Source organism: Synchytrium microbalum, assembly GCF_006535985.1.
Source record: "Synchytrium microbalum strain JEL517 chromosome Unknown SmJEL517_scf0018, whole genome shotgun sequence".
Lineage (NCBI taxonomy): Eukaryota > Fungi > Chytridiomycota > Chytridiomycetes > Synchytriales > Synchytriaceae > Synchytrium > Synchytrium microbalum.
The window spans coordinates 301,124-321,264 of record NW_022158367.1 but is presented as its reverse complement, the minus strand read 5'-3'; the positions used below and the strand labels follow the sequence as shown (position 1 = coordinate 321,264).

Genomic DNA, 20,141 nt, shown 5'->3' with positions numbered 1-20,141 from the left:
CTGGGCCATACATCATAGGACAAGCATTTACAATTGATTGTGTAGGTGTTTTGCTCGTGCTGGTTAAGATTGGGGGGTGACTGTTGTTTTCTTTTCATGATGTTTTTCAAAGGTCACTGACTTTTCATGTCACGCACGGTGTCACAAAACCAAGAAATGCACAACCTTGCGTTCAAGCACCCACGGGTCCATAGTCTCGGCTCGGAGTATGTCAAGATCTGCACATGTCAATCATGTTGAAGGCAATAATCTTATTTCGCTCTCCAGACCACAGATGTTGGCATCAAGGTTCAAACATCTGAACCCGTCTTAGTAGAGTGCTTAACTTACTAAACCAACCTATATATACTTTGTTGGGAATCAGCTAAATACAAAAGCCCAATATCAACCACCAATTATCCCCCTTCATCATCTTGTTTTGCGACCAACTGCCAATCAGCACTACTCATACTCTCCACTAACACTATACACTATGTAAATTGTTCATCTCCTCCTCAGACACTAATCATGACATCACATTTTCTTCGTACTAGATGCAACCCACGCTCCTTATAATCAGCCAGCTTTATACTCTCAAGATTCACATCGTCACCACCAGCACCAGCCTGCCACTCACTCCTATCAAACCCTTCAACAACATGTGCCAGGTAATCTAACGCATCTGCACCCGTCTCGCCTCCAAAACACGTCAACCTCTACATTGATTCTCGTGTTTTGATTGTTAGGATGAATTCTCCTTCTGATATCTTAGCGGCAGCGGGTGTGTGTGGTATGATGGTAGCAGATGGATTGTGTGGACGTGGTATACCGGCATGGTGATCAAAGTCGAGTATTTGGTATTCGTTTGCAGCGCCACCGAATACGGTTGCTGCGATTTCTTTTAGTGAGGATTCGGTTGATATGAAGCTACCGTATACAGTGTACTATGTAATAACGAGTGTAAGTAGGGTATTGCCATGTCATGCATGCATGCAGAGAAAGTCCCACAACCGACGATCAAGTCGCATACCTTGACGTCATTCCTAAACGCCGTATAACCCCTCAAATGATCCATCACACTACCCGGCTGCTGCCACCAACGCAAACACGGGTCTGCCTGAAACTCTCGTTTCATCAATGCCATTGTCGTCAACCTCACATTCATCTTTTCGATTTCGTCCTTGTACATTGGTGTGAATGTGTGCATGACAGTCATCACTCCCAGCATCCGATATACCCCAGATGCGATCTATATATTAAAATGGGTCTTAGCAAAAAAACAACGTCATCAATGACCGAAATACGTTCGCGTTGACACACCACAACACAGAGATATACAATACATACATCATGATGATCCAATATGTAATGCCATGCTTCATCTACATACGTTCCTGGGGATGTTTTGAGGAACTCATGATCGACCTTGACTTTGAGAAATCGCAGTAATTCAATGGTTAAGTGACAGGCGTCTAGTTTCGTATTGATCTTGCATTTTTCTCGTATATTCGGGTCCAGCCATAGACCAGCAGCTAGTCTGTCCATTGTGCTGAAGGCTGCTTCCATCGTCGTTGATTTATTTGTTGACTATTTTGGATTTTGAGGAAGAGAGAGAGAGAGAGAGGAGGTTCCTATTTATATACAGACTATGTTGGATTATATGCTGCTGCCTGCTGTACCTCTCTCTAAGCCATAACAAGGTACTGTCTTATTTCTGTCAAGATTTTGATGGTGCAAAGTCAAATAGAAACCAGCTCTTGAATGCGATAGAAACGCTTTAACCATACCAGATACGCGCTCAATTCATCATATATATATACGTTTAAATAGCAATCTTAACTCTCCACAAAAAATTCCGTAGCAACTGTCACAGCAGGGTCTGGGCTAGCTTAAAAACCAGGTTGCTCACTCGCCACCACCAGCAATTGGAGAAAACCTCCCAAAATCACACAGAAGCGACCAACCACTCCATTTAATTGGATTCAATATCTGAATATCGTTCCATACCAGCTCCTTGCCCATCCATTCCCAAGGTTTTTCTCATTTGCGTCTTTCGACGACACAAAAACACATTTCTTTTCACGAGAAAGCTAACACACTTGTTTAACATAGATGGGCATCGCGTTATCATCAGTCTTCCCAACAGACACGTCATCACTACCCAAAGACCCCAAATATCAAGGAATCGGAAACCCGAACTTCAATAAACAGGGTGTGGCATCATCATCATCGAAATCCAAATCTAATAGTAATAGTAATGCAGCACGGAAAGCCAAACAGAATTCAGCTGCTGCTGCAAGGCTACGGAAGACGAAAGGGTTTAGGGATAAAGTAGCTGGGGGGAAGATTGTTATTGGGGAGCCGTTGAAGGAAACGTTTCGAGTATGTTATGGTTATTGGCGGTTTTTCTTTGGTCAGGTATGGTACTGATACTCGTTTGGTTTGTAGCATACAACACACGTCGGTGCTGCTGACTACAAGGCAGGGAATATTGATGTAAGTTGAATGTGGGATGTGGTCTACTCCGACCGTAAGAGTGATTGAGGAAAACTTACCTTTTTCGCCTCTCTAGTCAAAAGCATTGGCTGTTACAGTTCTGTAGTTATAAAAAGTCTTTATATAAACCACCTTTCGCCATATTGTACATCACCCAAGGTCGGACTTCTGTTTGTGGAACGATTGCTGAGAGAGGTATCCGGTCAGAGTAAATGGATGGCAAGTATAAGCATGGTGCACTAGATGTCATTTGGTGTCTATTGAAAACCATTACAGTTGGGCTTACAAACGTTTCTGGGCTTGACATCTTCTTATAAACGAAACCACACAACCATTACAAAGACGCCAATTGAGTGTACCCACAGCTGCTAATGCAGCTCTCCTCTTCGTCTCCATTTGGAGGTTTTTTTTTGTGCTGCCAAACCTCCCCAGGTTTTCTCAACCAAGTTTCAAGAGAACAAAAAGCCTCTCCAATGTATTAGTTGCATGATATTAAAGCCACCAAACCACTGTAGCTCGGCCTCAACCCTGCTGCCACAAGTGCAGACGAGTAGATGTGAAATTCATAGGTGGACGAAGACTGCTGGCGTCGAAGGCCTGAAAGATGGCCATGCTGATACGGGCGTTCAGTTAATGTTGGTGACATGGATGTACATGGAAAACCCAAGGAGTCTTATTTCCGATGCTCTCGAGCACTTTTTTGGGTTGAAGGAGAAAGGGTGTCGAGATACTCACCGAGAAGAAGACAATGACAATCAGTATCCAAAGAGATCGGGTTTATGGTCCATCGCCTTCAAGTTCTTCTTTCTTTGCAGTTTCAAAGATTACTGCGTTTGATATGCAGATCGAGATGGCGGCAAGTTTGAATTCTTGAATGGTTCGAACGACCAGCTGTTGTTTCGACTTCCGGTTGTCTCGAAATACTTTGACTTGCTTGCTCGCATTTCAACTGGTACGAAGATGGTCGTTTCGCATTTCAACTGGTACGAAGATGGTCGTTTTGTTGAGATGCTGGGTGGTTGACTAGGTAGACGGTGAGAGCAATATATGAAAAAAAAGTGAGACAAACAGACAAACACTGGTTGACGCATGAAGGTGATTCAAACAGCACGGTGCTACGTCACAATAGCCTTACTCCTGGTTAGCTCGTGGAATGTACTCATCAAGACAATAACCACCGACATTTCCAAGACAAAAACACCGACATTTCGTTATCTGTAGTGGGTACTTTTGCCCATTCAACGCCCACCACCATCTATCTCTCCACTGTTCCGTGTCTTTCAGCAGTAGCAATATCTCTTTCAAGCCAGTTGAAAGATGATCCAGATAGAAGGGTAGCAAACAATGGAGGCGCAACCTTTTAGTGTCGAGGTGGAGTAGACTTCGACCACTCATTGTAACAATGGCTTCGATATAAAGGCCAAAGGTGAGCGAAATAGTGCTTTAGCCACCATCAAAATCCCAGTTGTTATGCTCACCTCTTACGACGAATTGTACCCTCCTCGCACTTTGACATTGAGCAATCACATTGAATAGCACCTTCAGTGTCTGAGGTGATTTCAATGATACACAGTGCGAAAAGCTGTAAGCTTGGAGTTCAAGTTCCGAGCAGTTTTTGAAAGATTCGTAAATTGAAAAAACGGCTCATTTGCCATTGACACTGAGCAATAATAGTCGGTTTAGCATCTGTGAATCACATGAATGACAAACGACACGAAAAGCTCTCCACGTGAACTTCAACTTCCTATAAATCGAGTGGAAGGTTTGTACAAAAAGAAAAAGCGGGTGGTCTCTACATCTTGTTGTTTGTAAGCTTGTTCTCGTAGTTGGCGAGAGCGACGATATAACACGTCGTTTCCGGTGACTTGAAATACAGCGCATGATACCCTCAATAGCCAAAAAAAGGGCGCAAAACTTGATATCATGAAACTCTCTGACTCTTTCGTTGCGACACCTCATCCGTACCATAAGCAATATTCACCTTAGATGTGGACATTTTACGGTAGTAAAGCAACCTTCATTCTTGAATCCGATTAAAGTAAACGATAACTCCATGACAAGACGATGTTCTTTAATGTCCCCATCCTTGTTTGATCTTGCTACATGATTTGCAATGATATGCGTATAATATTTGAAAAGAGCAGGAGATCAGTCTTTGAATTGAAATTTCATAGGTGCTTGTAGTAAATTAGAACGATCCGATGCTCTTTGGCGCTATCGTTCCCTTCTGACTCTTCAGTTTCTCCTTGATGACGTGTACAGCAGCTTTCACGGATTCAAGTGGACCCGTAAACTCAAGCAGCTACATGCCATAGTATTACTCGTGTGGTCACCAGCAACACCAGCAACAACCTTCCTCTTCTTTCCAACCAACAACATCAACGAAACCAACCATATTCACAGTAGTATCCAGCGCCAAAGATCCTCGTCAGGGCTAGCTTATACTCACTACCATAAAGATGACATTTTCGAAGTTACTTTTCTCAGCGAGGCCTTGTCTTAAGAGCGCTTTGCGGCAGTTCTGCGTCAGTAACAAAAACCATCTCACTTCCCCACTTGCAGCCATTTCGTAGGCATGTGCAACATTTTAAATACACAAACATTTATCGCATCAACAATCCTCTATATTTTGTTACAAATTTCCTTTCCAATTTCGTTACTTTGACAACCAAATTCACAAAACACAATAAATCAAACAACTAGATACACTTCTTTACAACTTCAACTACCTTTATCATTTTTTTCGGTTTTACTTCTTTTCATAGTCTCGCACCACAAGCCAAGCTCTCTCAACAACGAAAGAAACAGCACCGCCCATTTCTATTCATAATGGGGTAGTGTATGATTGTTCAGCTTTTCGACTACTGTGACTCGGCATCAAGTCATGGGCCATCAGTGGAGACGAGTAGATGTGAGATCCAGGTAATGGATGGAGATAGTTGTCGAATGATCCCATATATGGTGATGCTGAGACAGGTGATCCAATCATTGTTTGTGACATGGATTGATATGTGTATCTGTTAAGGAGTGGTTGACAGTTATGCTTTGTGACGAAGACTTTTTTTGCTGCCATTTTGCTGCCTCACAAAGATATGTCACTTACCCAGAAGAAGTCAATGACTCAGTATCAAAAAGTGACGCGGTACGTGGTCCATCGTCTTCCAGTTCTTCATTTCTTCCGCTTTCACGATTCGCTGCATTTGATGCAGATCGAGAAACAGCAGCTTGAAATTCTTGAATGATTCGACGACCAGCTGTTGTTTCAACTTCTGTGCCATCTCGAGATACTTTGACTTGTTTATTAGCATTCCAGCTGTTGCGCAGATGCTTTGTTTGTTGAAACAGCAACGGGTGACTAGTATTGTAAATGGAATGAAAAATATGAGTGAACAATGTTGGCGTGTTGGCGAAAAAAATATTATCGCCATCAGTGGATGTCATTGAAACCACAACCTCAACCTCAGCCAGTTCACCACATACTCACATGACAATCCACTTGATCTTGAAAGGATGTCCCCATTTCGGAGGAATGTACTCATCAAGACGAGAAGCATCATTTCCAGGTGGTGGTGGTACTTTGGCCCATTCAATGGTCGTAGGAGTATCACCATCTGTCATACCAGCTGCAGAAGAAGAAGGAGAAGATGATAATTCAAGATCATCAAATCCTTCAATTCCAGATTCCATACGAGCACATCCGTAGAATTCACCACTCTTGTTTGCAGAGAAAATCAAGTAGACATTACGAGTATTATGGAAGGCTCGATTCAAGATTGTTTCGTTTTTGGGTTGAGTTGCCCAATAGCCTCGGTCTTTTGCAATGTCCAAGTCTTCAATGCTCAAAGATTCTAAAGAAGATACGAAAGGTAGAGATAGGCAAAGAAAAACGAAGTAATCGACTGTGTAAGTTGAATCCGAAAAACAGCTATGATGGTATTATACGTCAATTCAAAGACCTGATCATCACTTACTCATTATAAAGTAGCGATCTTCGTATTGAAACGCTCCTTGTTGTTCAGCAGTAGCAATATCTCCTCCGGACAAATTTGGAGATGATCGAGATGGAGGTGTAGCAAACAGTCGAGCTGCGACATTGCTATGACGAGGTGGCGTAGTATCAGTACGACCAGGTGAATTAGCATTGTAGCGATGACCAGGCTATATGTGGAGTGAAACAAGTATCAGTAGCTGGATGGCAGTTGCAAGGATCATGATGGTTCTTTTGGCTTACCTTGGCCTTGATACGACGAACTTTGAGCTCATTGCCATTCAAGGCTGAGCAATCGTATTGCAAAGCTCGTTCAACATCAGAGAATGATATCAAGGATAAACAACACGAGAAGCTTTCCACGTGAAGTTCAATTTCCTATGAAGTATTTGGACGTTGGTAAAATGCAAAAAAGGAGTAATTGAACTTAGAGCACACCTTGATGTCAATGCCCACAAAATGTTCACGTAAGACACGTTCACCAGCTCCAATAGGTAGATTTCCAACCTAAAAGAAATTGAACTATTGATTATCCAACAGCATATCTCCAACCATGTCAACAAAAAAAGGATGAAAAGCAAATATCTGATACAGGAAAGCTTGAAATAATCACCCAAACAACCAACACCGTATCATCAAATCGAGTTGAAATCTCTGGCATGGGTGAATGAACAGGAGATCGAGCGGGAGACCCATCATCACGTGATCGTCGATACGTGTGATCACGCATAAAAGTACGTGATGCTCGACCATTGTTGTCACGACTCAATGAACTGTGATTTGATCTGTTTTGACTATTGTAGTCGCTGCTGTTGTTGTAATTGTTGCTTTGATATTGGGTTTGGTTGTTGTAGAGGTGACCACGTCGTTGTGAAGAACGTGGGGGTGTGGAATAGTGGTGAGGCGATTGAGGAGAAGGTGAAGACGGGTTGTAACTGCTGCTGCTATTTGTACTACCCTCGCAATATGGACTTCCCAAGGGTGATGGTGAGTTTGGTAGATATGATGAACTGATAAAAGGCAGAGCTGGAGTTCTGTAGTAGTTGTAAAAGCCTTCGTAAGAGTTTGGGACGTTGGGTGGAGTTGGAGGAGGCGGAATGAACGGTGATTGCATTCCAACAATTCCTGGTGCCATGGGAGATGTTGATGCATCCGAACTAATAAGAAATGGAATAGTGAAAATTTGATGGGTTCCACATAGCGATGGCAATGTTCAACAGATGACAACCAAAACACAAACCAAAAAATAGAACCCAACTATTCCCATCAACATAGACACTCACTATGGAGAGCTGTCATAATACAGAGGAAATTGAGTAAAGTTTCGAGCTGGCAAGACAATGGATGTCGGCCTTCCAGTAGTTGTCCTAGGAATCGGTTGGGGAGTAATCGTCTCAGGAACTAAATGAATAGAAGTGAATCAGTCATCAATGAGAAAAGATAATCATTCATATCAACAAGATCACGTTACCAACGACATTTGGTGATGGTTGTACAACCAGATCCTTCGTTTCATCATTCTGGGCGATGATGTTGCCAGCAGCATCATGCCGCCCAATATCCCGATCATGAATCGAGGCTCGTCTGATTGCTGGTATCAATATATCCAAACTGTCGAGAGTCGGGGCAGTGAATCGGCGACTGAGTGCAAATGTTGCTTGATTCGTGTCCAGAGCATCTTCCTCATCCTCATCTAGCCACGAAGACGATACACGCGAAGATGAAGATACAGGAGCTGCGGTTCTCAAATCAGGATTACTTTCACGTCGCAGCATGTTTGCATGTGCCAAGATGTGGGTCGAATGATCACTGGGAACTGATGGATCTATGTGGGATTTGAGCAGGTCAGCCTGAAAATCGTAGTTTATGATGAATGAAAATCGATTTTAGAGCAGAACGGTACATCAAAATGACTTACCAGATTTCGGTCAAATGTTGGGTTGATGTTGCCTTAATAGCGGTATTAAGCAGCCTAGTAAGGTGATACCTTACAATACAGATAAATGCTAATTATAATAGCATTCGATTATAAAAGTAGTCCCTCCTTCCTGCTCTCGCAAACACTGTTGTTGGGTATTGTTGATATAAAAGAGTTTTTCAAGACCCAATTTCGATCGTTCGAGCTAATCTGTGACGTGTCAGTACAAAGTGACGCTAATATCGAAGTTTGACATCATATTATCCCTACCTGATGAGTATCAACGCGTCAGACAAGTTCTAATTAATAAAAACACGTACCCAAAAACCCTTCATGTGTGTGAGTTGTGAAATTCGGCATATGCAGTTTATTGACGACCTTTTCATCCGTATTCATTACAAATTGGGTGCTTTGGTGATATGCCAAGACGGGTCTGCATTTGCCTCACTGCCTGTTCCAGAAGCAAACTGCCTGTCCCAGAAGTGCCAGTTGACTGCAACACAATCACTTTTCTGCGAGGTCCACCGACTCCCGGCGCCAAAAGTTGAATCATTATAAGCAGAGGGCCCCAGAATAGTTCCCAACGTTGAAGTTCTGAGTTCCATCTTCTGTCCGTTATTTCCCAGGACTCAAAAGGATAACTCATTGGTTGCAAACCAGACTTTCAACTTCACCTCAAAGCGAAGCTCATTAATGGAAGCATGGTGAAGTGCGTTATATCGTCAAAGTTAACTCAAGTCCTCACAAGGCGGCGAAGCTCATTAATGGAAGCATGGTGAAGTGCGTTATATCGTCAAAGTTAACTCAAGTCCTCACAAGGCGAAAAAAAGTAGGATAATGTGTCATCACGGGGTGATGAACCAATAAACCTGAACCACTCCAGTTCAGTTCAGATCTGACGACAGAAAAGGTACATTAACAACATAGAGACCTTTGACACTGCAACTAGTGACCACATCGGTTCAAGTCCGTGAAGCGCAAAAGCCTGACACACCGGTGGTCCAACCTTCCGATAGCCATGTAAGATTTCATATATGACCTGAACGTAGAGAAAGGTGTAAGGAGCTTGGAAGCAATCGTATGGGCGTTGTTATCGCTTTTCTTGGTGTTCTTGTCCGGCGTGTCAAATGTCGCGAGTTTGACGACAATGTACAGTCGTAGAGATCGAGAAAGTCCATCATTCATTGATAGCGTATCATTCCAATTGCGATCCAGCTTCCACGATCTCCCAATACTCGACCATCATCACTTCTCGACACATCACAAATTCAAAACATCACTTGAAGAGGCATATCCAATAATGGAACTCTACTGCTTCCCAGCAGACAAGGAATTCCATGTTCCAACAAGAGATCCATTCAGTCTCGTAGTCCAGGTAAACAAGCACTTTTCTCTTTTGCGTCCAATTTGCCAAGTTTTCAAATGAATAGCAATTTCCTGACATCTTCTGGTGATTATATAGGCATACTTGAGCATGACTGGTGCTCAATATACATTGGTTGAGACCACAGATACTAATATATCTAAAACTGGTATGCTTTATCTTTAATTGGTGTGCATCAGGATTTAACACAAAACATCTCATAGGAGAGCTGCCCATGCTCAAGGATGGAGCTGACTCGATTTGTGGTGCTGCAAACATTATTTCGTATCTGAAAACGAAGGCTAGTGAATGAACAACGTGGAATTGGAGCGAAAAATGGAAGCTTGAAGCTTATACTCTTCAGTTGTGTCAACAGGGGTTTGACTTGGACAGCCATTTGACTCCAATACAAAAGGCAGATTGTTTGGCGTGAGTTTCTGTAGATATGTGATTAATTTGGTCGGATTTAAGCTGAAATGCACTGTATAGGTATACGACACTGGTCGAGGAAATACTCTATGATGCTTGGGTATTGAATACATTCATCATTTCTTTTTTCCCCTCATCTCACACGCTCCTCATCAGCTATACACTCGCTGGGTTGAATCTGCCAAAGCAGAGAATGAACGTACTGACGAAAGCCTGCTTTACAGAACTCTGCCAGTGAAACCTGTTGTGAGCTACTTTACTCATTATGATCCTGCAGGAGTTAAAGCTCGATTATCACAGTATCGTAATTCAGATGAGGTAGGCTGATAGACCTGTATTTCAGGAATTACGAGTGTCAGCTACTTGTTTTTTGTTGTTGACCACTAACCGCTCTTCACTCTTGAATACCAGGTTTACAAAGCAGTTAATGAAGCGTACGAGTCGATATCAGCTAAATTGGACAGCAAGGATTACTTTTTCGGAAAGCTGTAAGTGTCTTGGCTGCTTGCATAAATCGACTTTGAATCTCTCATTTTTTTACCTTTTCCATCCAAACGCTAGTGCAACATCACTCGACGCACACCTATACGGACACCTAACATTCCACGCAATCCGAACACTCCCAGCACCCCATCTCTTTGCCGCTCTAGACTTTTCTCATCCATCTCTCCTCGCTTATACAGCTCGAGTCAAACTAATCGCCTCAAAACCACCAACGCATATCGCACCCAAGAAAACAACTCTTGAAACTATACAGACATACATCACATCACTACCAGACCGAATCAGAAACAATATACAGCGTCGATGGGTTAGTAGTAGTGGCAAACTGGATTCTGAGGAGGTGAAGAAGCAGATGGGGAATGTTGCAGCTGTGGTGGGAGCTGTTGGAGCCGTGTTGGTTTTCAATTGGTATTATGGGATTATTGAAGTGTCGTTTGGTGGTAAAGATGAGGAGGAAGAAGAAGAGACGTCGCCGAGACATATGTATGTGGAAGAGGAGGAGGAAGGAGTAGAATACGAGCACGAGGCAGATGGGGACGACGATGAAGATCAATACAATGGGGTACACGAATAGTGTTGAAATTGTAAATACTTAATACATTCAGTGATTCCTCATCAAACACGAGCAAACCAAGGCGGCGGTTCCATCAGCTCTTCCAGAACGAGGCTGTTTTTAGATCAGTGTTAAAGACAAGCTCCACAAGGACAAACGGTACCCACTATCAATTGCCAACGTTTTTTTTCGCTGCTCACTCTTACTTACGACCAAACAATACATTACAGGTTATGTGAATGTGTGGCTTGGCGATATGACGAGCTCTAACTCTCCATCGAGGTTGTTTCTATCGTAGGCGAGAAAGCCCCTCTCAGGACACGAGCCGATCTTGCCTGACAATGTTTCTCCCCCATAATCTACTCCCACCGTCTAAAATCGCAGCCAACGTGATGAACTTGCACAGCACCTCCCAATAACAGAAAGAAAAATTACATTACTAGCCCATTCTTACAGGACTCGACATGTATTCGAGATAGATCCTTGTGCTGTCACCGTGAATCATCAAGTAGATTGTCCAGTATGATGGGATGTATGAAATCACATCAACCACAGGTCAACGTAGGTGCGACCAATAGAGCCAAGAAAAGTGCCGAACTAGCTTTGGCACCTACACCCTCAATGTTTTGACCACAACGATGCGTTTTATGTCACTATTGAGTTGACATGATGAATTAGAAACACTAAAAGCCTTGTACCAGGACAGTTGTTGTCTTGGTTGAATATTTAGTACTCCTCACCTTACCCTTCATGAAAAGTCCTTATCAAAATAGGATGTGATGGTATATAAATGTATGTACATTAGGATGAGCGCAGATTGCTTATTCCTGGATCTCATCCTAAAGAGCGAACAGCGATTACGTCTTACTGCTAAGAGCTAATTTTTTTACTGGTGATGTGGCACACAAACAGTGTTTATGAACAGTTAGATGCTGCATCCGATAATTCATGTCCTGCAAAGAAGTTCCTTACATAAGGATGAGATACTCAAGAGTTTGAGCGTGAGAGAAATAGACCGTTGGTCTTTCAAGAGTCACACCTTGCTCTTGGTAAACATAAGCGACCCGTCAACTCCATGGACAGCGAAACGCTGTGAAGATTGCCCTTAGAAATATCTAGACCAGGTGAAAGACTTCGCCTCCGTTTGTCTTTAAAAGAAAGGGAATGCGATACGGGCAAAAACCAAACGAAACAGCTTGGCTAATGCTTAAACGTTTGCACTAGTCACGACCTCCGCATTCCGTATCAGATCTAATAATCTCTAATACTGGTGCTGGTCTTCCCGAGATCCTTCTAAAGTCTGACATAAGGTCTGAAATAAGATGTCACCTCTTATAATAATGTGCTCAATTCATACCGAAGGTACGACACCACTTTCACAAGACAGGTATTCGAAGCAGCAATCAAAGTACTCTTGTTGGATACAAACACAAAGCCCGCAGAGTTGATCTTGACGAATGATTGTATCCTTTATATTGAGGTCTTGGCACTTCCACGTAAGCATACAAAATCTTGTCAGATAACTGATTCTTCGTCAAAGAAGGAGTAAATCATAGCTGCTGTTTCGTCGTCTCCTTCTAGTGCTAGGGCGATTTCCTGTTCACTGGCAGAGGCCAAGTTTCCAAAGGATTTGAAGTTTTGCTGGAGTAGTTCCAGCTCTACCGCCAACGATAGGTTATTAATCTAATAGTAGTTTAGACTGGCTATCCAAACTCACGATAAAACGACATGCTCGACATCCCAACACTCTTCATCAATGCATCCCAGCATTCTTGGCCTTGCTGACGTGACGGATCCTGGAGACCAAAGCACACATGTTAGGTGTTTGTAACATCGCGAAAAAAAACGTCAGCTATGTATCATCCACTTGATCATGGCTTACCAATGGAACAGCACCCATCTTTTGGCTAACTCCGTCAATAATACCACAAACTACTTGATAAACTTGCATAGCACTCCCAACAGAAACAACCTGTACATTGTGAAGCCCTTTCTTGCATAACTCGACATGTATTCGAGATAGTAGGTGTTGCCCACCCTCGCCATGAATCATCATGTAGATTGCTGAGTACGATTCAGTGTATGAAGTAAGTCTACGGAAGGTGATGTCAGAGAAAGACTGAGTCTAAAAGTTTTCGAGGGCCGTTGTGCTGACCTGGCAAGAATACCGTCCCATTCACGTACAAGATGCTCCGCAAGGAGAAACAGTGCTGAAGTTTTTGCATCCAAACATATGAAGTCCTAGAGGATGTGAACCTTGGAAGTTATTAACCCTGTACTAGGAGGCGGTTCGTTTTTTGTACCGGCAGAGACTCATCATCAGAATCTAGAGGACACGTTCAAAAAATTAGCACCATTCTTCTCTCGAAGCATCAGATTGACATATCATCACTTACACGTAACCTTGAAACCAGCCTTGACGCCATCATCCAGCCTCGTGAAATCAAAAACAGCATGTCCAGCAAACCGAGATTTGAGAATCACTCCCACCAAGAAACGAGGTTTTCCCTGCTCCGAATTAATACCATTATCATGAATAATTGACTTATTGACTGATGATGTTGTCAACGTTGGTGAAATGTTTGCAAGCCATGTTGATGATGATGCATTCGAATAAAGGAAGGGAGAATCTGGAAAGAATGATGGCTGAGATTTCGCATGAAAATTGTTTGAGGATTCAGTACGTCCGCCTCTTAGTTGAGTGCCTTTAGGACTGTTTGACGATGTCTGTTGTTGATGTTGCAAAAAGGTAGAAATTTGCTGCTCTTTGGGAGCAGATGAGCTCAGTGAATCCGATTGTAAATTATTATGATTTAGTCGGCCAGCGGCTGGAGACCTGTTCAACCACGCTGAATTATACATTCTAGTTCGAGTGTCGTTCTTCATTGTTAATGTTTGGACGGACGCTTTCATTTGAAGAGCACTAAAGTACTGTAGACTTGAGGAAACTACATAGTCATCGGTATGCAGCTTATATGATGTCAACAGCGGCGTAGCTCACAGCGACCGCATAATGGAAACATTCACAATTCAGAAAACCAAATAAACGTAAGTGGAAAAGGCGTCGCCATACACATAACCGATGTCACCAATCACAAACACTTCTATGCAAGATTCCTCACTATACTCCGTACATTAAGAATCAGAAACTCTGAAAACTGCCTTCTTCCATTACCACCACCACTGTTCTCCTCATCAAGTATACAACTCAACCGATCCATCAGTGTCGTATTTGATCGGAAGAGTATGTGATTGTTGCTAAGCCAACAAAAGAAGTACGTCAAGTCGTATCATTACCGGAATAAGGCCTTTGTAAACGCAACTTACGGTATCTTAGACAACTTCTGCAATAAAACCGACACGTTCTCAGCAACAGGAGCCATCTTATCGCCATGCCCGTTGATAGAGTCAACACATTGTCCAAGTGCTGCTGCACAAGAGTTTACTACGACAGGTCTTGAGCATTGCGTCAAGAAGTCTGGTAGCCAATCTGAAATGTGTCTAAGCGAGTTACCAGCCGAAGTTGAAAAAAAAACCGGAAATGGGCAATTATGTCTTTAGAATGACATTTCGAGTGTCTCTTAACGACAAACCTCCCACAGTTGAAGTCAAATCACCATCTCACCTCCATCAGCACAAAGATTTAGGAGCACACCACTAGCCAGCAGCGGCACACTAGGCCCATCACTTCTCCGTAGCAATGGATGTACATATTCAACACCATCATTCTCCAGAAACACATGCTTGAACTAACATCATGCAACGTCAATACCACAACAACAAAAAGACCCATGAGAAAGATGCTATAACTCACATGGCCATCAACCAATCTCGACACGACATCATCCAGCACAACCTCAATAACATTATATTGTCCAACAGTAGATAGAAGAACCATTTGCATTAACGCGATGGTTGTGTCATCCGTATCGTATGTTATTTCATGTTTCGTATAGACTGTGAAGATTACGTCTGAAAGACTATGTTTCTAAGAACAATGCGATATCAGGAACTCTTTTTATTGTTTGTGTCACCAGAATTAACGTACCTGCTGCATAGTTAGATTCCCATGTCGAACAAACGACAGTATGAATTCCATGAGATATGATGAGAGACACCGTTCATTTTGTTTCACAATGGTCATGATACTTGACAGAATCTGTCCCGAAAGAATCAGTATGGTCTATGTCGTTAGCCAAAAAAACGTCGCGACATTAGCAATTGCGTTTATACAGTTGGAACTCACATCACGAGATTTCCTCCTCATAGCATCAATAACATCATCAGCAACAAAATTCCGAGCGGAAATAAACGATTCATCTTGATCCTGTGTCTGTTGAACATTGCTGCCAAAATCACGCAAGGAGCATCGATGTATCTCACACAAGTAGTCAATCAGAATGTCCTTGGACGTATTCTATCAAAAAGGTGTTTTGTTTAGCAAAGTCATATCGAGATTATATAGGCTCCGAACACTATTTTTTTGATCAAAAATTGCAACGACTCACCAACTCAACATCACCCTTCCGAACCTGCCCCCTCTCCTCACCACCAAACACACTCCCGCTCCCCATATTCTCCACCGTCTGCGTACACGCAGTATACGTGCTCCTCTTATGCCCAGCCAGCACAATCCTTTTCAACTCATCCAACTTGTCATTCTCTCTATTCCTCTCCTTAACCTCCACAACCAGCGGCTTGACCAAACTAGCAGATTGCAAACTTGCTTTTAACCGCTCATTGCGATCTCTAGCTTGCTTCAATTGAGATGTGAGATCTTGTATGACTGTGCTTTGAGATTCGGTGTCGAGTGTAGAGTCTTTCAGTTGGGCGCGGAGAGAGCGGTTTACGGTGACTAGTTCACGGACTGATGATGACATTCGTTTGCTTTCTTTGGCAAAATCTTGGAGTGCTTCGTCGTATTTTAGGATTATTGTTTCGGCGTCCTGGATTGAGGAATGTGTCAGCCATTCAGCAAAAAATCTCGTAATATCTATGTATTACGAGATCTTTGCTCCAAAAAAACTCCCCGTGCAATACCTTCTTCCATGCCTGCTCCCGCTTCTCAACCTCAACACCAACGCGTTTCACAACATCATCATTCATACGCTGACTAGCTTCCTTCAATTTGAGTTCTCTAGCATCTAGATCTCGAGCTCGTTGATGCAGCATGTCTGATTTCTCCTTCAGTTGAGCTGATAGATCTGATAGTTCAGCATGTAGATGTGACGCGGTTTCCACATTCAGGAACGATGACCTGCGGATCAAAGATCAATTAGCTATTCATCGATAGATTGTCGTGATACCTTTTTGGTCCATTTCACACACACCTTGTCGATGAACGTATCGACGCTCTGAATGACGGCTCATGTCTTGCGAATGAGTCCATTCCTCTTGTCTAAAATGCGATATTCACAAGTTAGAAAAGGCAAAAAAACCTCCCAAGAATAAAACCTATCATACCTTGCTCTTGGTAGACATCATTGAATCACCAAACCCGTTGGGCTGTGATGGAATTGACAAGTCATCCATCGTCATATCTGGATCTTGTGGCAAGACTTCTCCTCCACCCTAGATTGTGCAAGGATAAAAGGAAACAGATATTTGAGTGTGTGTGAGAACCAGCAAAAATCAGTACACCAGGCTTTCCGTATGCATACACTTTCTACACTAATAACAGGCTCCTCGTTCCGTATCCGATTCAAACGACCTAATAAATCATCTAGATCTTGTTGATCTTCTCGTGCATCCTCTAAAAGATTCATTGTGAGAGTCCATCGTTTCACTCCGGTGATCAATTCCTCAATTCACACATACCAGAAGTACCACGTTCAAGAGACATGCCTCTACTAGCACCAGCACCAGTACTCTGCATACTATTCCCAAGCCCTTCATTCGTCGAATCATCACCAAGCAAATCCCGTTTCCTGACAATCTCGAAATGACATTGATGGAAATTATAAATCTTTTTATCCTTTTCTTGTTCTTTTGGTGTATTCGATGGTGGATCTATAGGTGGAGATGGAAGAACTGTTGGTTTAGGAGGTGGTTGACTTTCGGCTTGTTGTGGTCGTGGTGGTAGTCTTGTGTTGGTTGCTATAATTAATACATGTTCAGTCAGAACGTTCACATAAGATATCATGATTCATGTATCAAGTAGTGATACCTGGTCTAGTATTTGACGCCGTATTCACGAACGATCTATTCGTCCTATTGTTGACGGAATCAGGCAAGATGGGACCAATGTCCGGCGGTAGAGTACTCCAATCTAGTTGTACACGTCCCTAATATTAACAAAACAATTAGTTCCTGTCCTGAAACAATCCCGGTTGACCGAAAAGTTGACCAACCCCTGTGATGCGTTCTGATCTCGAGAGTTGTTCTAGTAAGGATACTTCAGATGTCGTAGATCTGACGTCGTCATCGTCAAGTCCATTCATATTTTGTATGGAATAAATTCAGTTCCACTATCTGGTCTTGTCAACTTGTCACTTTGAAACTTGTGATATCAAACTAGCTCCAAGTTACCACGAAATTTTTTCTCTAATCCCTAATTCTCTAATCCGTATACAATGGCCTCTAATAAGAGGACGTATCTTCTAGTGTTTGGAGTAAGTTAATCCCACTGTCTGTCAATACCTTAGTTGCAAAACTGCTTCATCAAAATGATCAAACTTAATTCAACGTCTTATTCTAATGTAGATGCTCGCAACTGGTACCTTAAACACAATTTTGAACAAAGCAAGTCGCTCTCGCCTCTTTCTATGACTCTCTGTGGTCATTTTGAGCATATCTTCACCATCAAACATTAACACAATTCCTCGCATAGTTCCAAGATCTCCAATGTGTTGCGAACTGCGATGATCCTGCCAATGCAAAGACATTCGAGCAGCCCATATGGCAGGTTCGTGCAATTCTCCAACCTTCTGCTATCATCAAAACGCCACGTCAACTCAATTCATACCATAGACAGCAAACATGTTCCTAGGCGAGTCATTGTGTCTTATAGTGTACTACATACAAGTATGGAACGAGTCACGACGGAAGCAGCAGGCTGTGTATCAGCCCATTCTTGATGAAGGACCAGTAGCAAATGGTGGTGAACACGATGATGAGGAGCTGCCACAATCTGCATCTGATCCGTTGCTGGCTGTAGTACAGCAGAGGTTGCCGCTTACAGGACACAGGAATTTTTATATGTGGTTGCCTACTTTGTGTGACTTGTGTGCTACGACGCTGATGAATGCGGGGTTGATTTATGTAGCTGCGAGTGTGTATCAGATGCTGGTATAAATGAGAGTGTTCTGCTTATTATGTCCGAGTAAGATTTTTAACTTTCCATGTTCCTTAGAGAGGAAGTGTAGTGCTCTTTACAGGAACCCTATCATCAGTATACTTGCGTCGCCATCATCCCATCTATCGATGGTTTGCACTATGTGCAGTGTTTGCAGGTGTTGCTCTCGTCGGTTCGGCCTCTATAGTCCAAGGCCAGGCACCCACAGCGCCTTCACTTGGCGACGACAACAAAACCATGTACAACACCCTCTCCAATCATTACAATACATACCTCATCGCCAACCCAAACGCCCCCATCGGCGTAACAATGATTATAGTTGCCCAAGTATTCACAGCCGCACAATTCGTAATCGAAGAGCTGCTCATGTCTCGCTACGACCTACCTGCAATGAAGGCTGTGGGCTTAGAAGGTGTATTCGGATTACTGTCTCTGGTTATACTAGTACCCATAACGTATTTCGGGTATGGGAGGAACGATCCAGGTGGGTTTTTTGATGTGGTTGTGGGGTGGAATCAGATGGTGGGACATCCGAATGTGTTGGGAGCGGGGATTGCGATATGTTTTAGTATTGCTAGTTTCAATTGGTTTGGGTTGAGTGTTACGAGGAGTGTTAGTGCTACGGCTAGGAGTACTATTGATACGTGCAGGCAAGGTTTTGGTCATGTATGGTTGCGATTGAAGCAATTTTTAGCTTACCTCCCATCTTTGCTATATTGTAGGACACTATTTATATGGGTCATTTCGTTATCATTGGGCTGGGAGAACTTTAAGAGTTTACAAGTTGTTGGATTTGCCGTTCTCTTATACGGTATGTGTTGTGATCTATGCTTACCTTCCAAGTCTCTGAACGAGAACAAAAAAGCTGACAACCAACATGCTTCGAATTAGGCACACTCCTATTCAACGATGTCGTTCGCCCTCCTCCACTAGCCATGTGCCGAAAAGCCATACTCGATGAGCAAGAGGTCGTGGTAGCAGAACAAGATGACGAGAGAGCTATTGCATCTGCCACATAAACAAATACTGTTTCTGTGACAGTTTCATGTATGTTGAAGGTGTTGGAACTGTCGAATAATAACAGGATCGGACAGAGGACTTAGACAACCATGAAAGGATATAATATATGATACTATTACAACGTTATACCAAATGTCTTGTTACTACTCTAACTGAATCCCCTTCCTAGCCTCCGCAGTCCATCTGCCATCATACCCCTTATCATTTATAGTTGCTAGAAGCGTAGCAGCACTAGCCAACGTCTTGTTAACACTCTCCCTTGCTGCACTCTTATCCTGAAGCCCACCAATACCCTTATTAACCTCAACAACATACTCATCTAATGCAGCCAGAGCAGACTTTTGATCCTGCGTTATATTGGTCGTACCTCCAAACACTAATGAGCTTCCTCCACCACCTAAACCTGAGATTAGGCTGAGGAGGAGTCCACCGTATGCCCATATCTTGGAGTTTCGTTGGTCGAGAACGGACACCGTGAGTCTGTGGAGGGTGTTTAGGAGTTTGGTGGATGCTTTGTCTAGTTGGTCCATGATGGGGTATGGAGTGGGGAGAGAGAGTTTTTGTTGCGTAGCAGTGAGTGCTATATGTGCATCTGGT

At 42.9% G+C, this 20,141-nt stretch overlaps 4 protein-coding genes across 4 annotated transcripts; 3 read left to right on the top strand and 1 right to left on the bottom strand.

The window, feature by feature from the left end:
- Positions 1-2,091: 2,091 nt before the first annotated feature.
- On the top strand, positions 2,092-2,581 carry SmJEL517_g03485 (uncharacterized protein; the record flags this gene model as incomplete). The annotated part of the gene is made up of 3 exons (XM_031169413.1): positions 2,092-2,361; positions 2,428-2,475; positions 2,552-2,581. The coding sequence occupies 3 exons, from the start codon at positions 2,092-2,094 to the stop codon at positions 2,579-2,581; spliced, it is 348 nt and encodes a 115-aa protein (XP_031024657.1).
- Positions 2,582-9,528: 6,947 nt separating this feature from the next.
- SmJEL517_g03484 (uncharacterized protein) lies at positions 9,529-11,251 on the top strand (the record flags this gene model as incomplete). The annotated part of the gene is made up of 7 exons (XM_031169412.1): positions 9,529-9,756; positions 9,844-9,913; positions 9,969-10,029; positions 10,234-10,273; positions 10,330-10,491; positions 10,585-10,661; positions 10,735-11,251. 7 exons carry the CDS (start codon positions 9,529-9,531, stop codon positions 11,249-11,251), a joined length of 1,155 nt encoding a protein of 384 aa, XP_031024656.1.
- A 3,083-nt stretch (positions 11,252-14,334) lies between these two features.
- On the bottom strand, positions 14,335-17,670 carry SmJEL517_g03483 (uncharacterized protein; the record flags this gene model as incomplete). The annotated part of the gene is made up of 14 exons (XM_031169411.1): positions 14,335-14,488; positions 14,558-14,720; positions 14,856-14,979; positions 15,045-15,218; positions 15,279-15,413; positions 15,477-15,647; positions 15,739-16,176; positions 16,271-16,487; positions 16,561-16,628; positions 16,694-16,801; positions 16,891-16,982; positions 17,048-17,326; positions 17,397-17,514; positions 17,581-17,670. The coding sequence occupies 14 exons, from the start codon at positions 17,668-17,670 to the stop codon at positions 14,335-14,337; spliced, it is 2,331 nt and encodes a 776-aa protein (XP_031024651.1).
- Positions 17,671-17,802: 132 nt separating this feature from the next.
- On the top strand, positions 17,803-19,543 carry SmJEL517_g03482 (uncharacterized protein; the record flags this gene model as incomplete). The annotated part of the gene is made up of 6 exons (XM_031169410.1): positions 17,803-17,841; positions 18,060-18,134; positions 18,200-18,517; positions 18,582-19,168; positions 19,247-19,335; positions 19,416-19,543. The coding sequence occupies 6 exons, from the start codon at positions 17,803-17,805 to the stop codon at positions 19,541-19,543; spliced, it is 1,236 nt and encodes a 411-aa protein (XP_031024650.1).
- Positions 19,544-20,141: the final 598 nt, after the last annotated feature.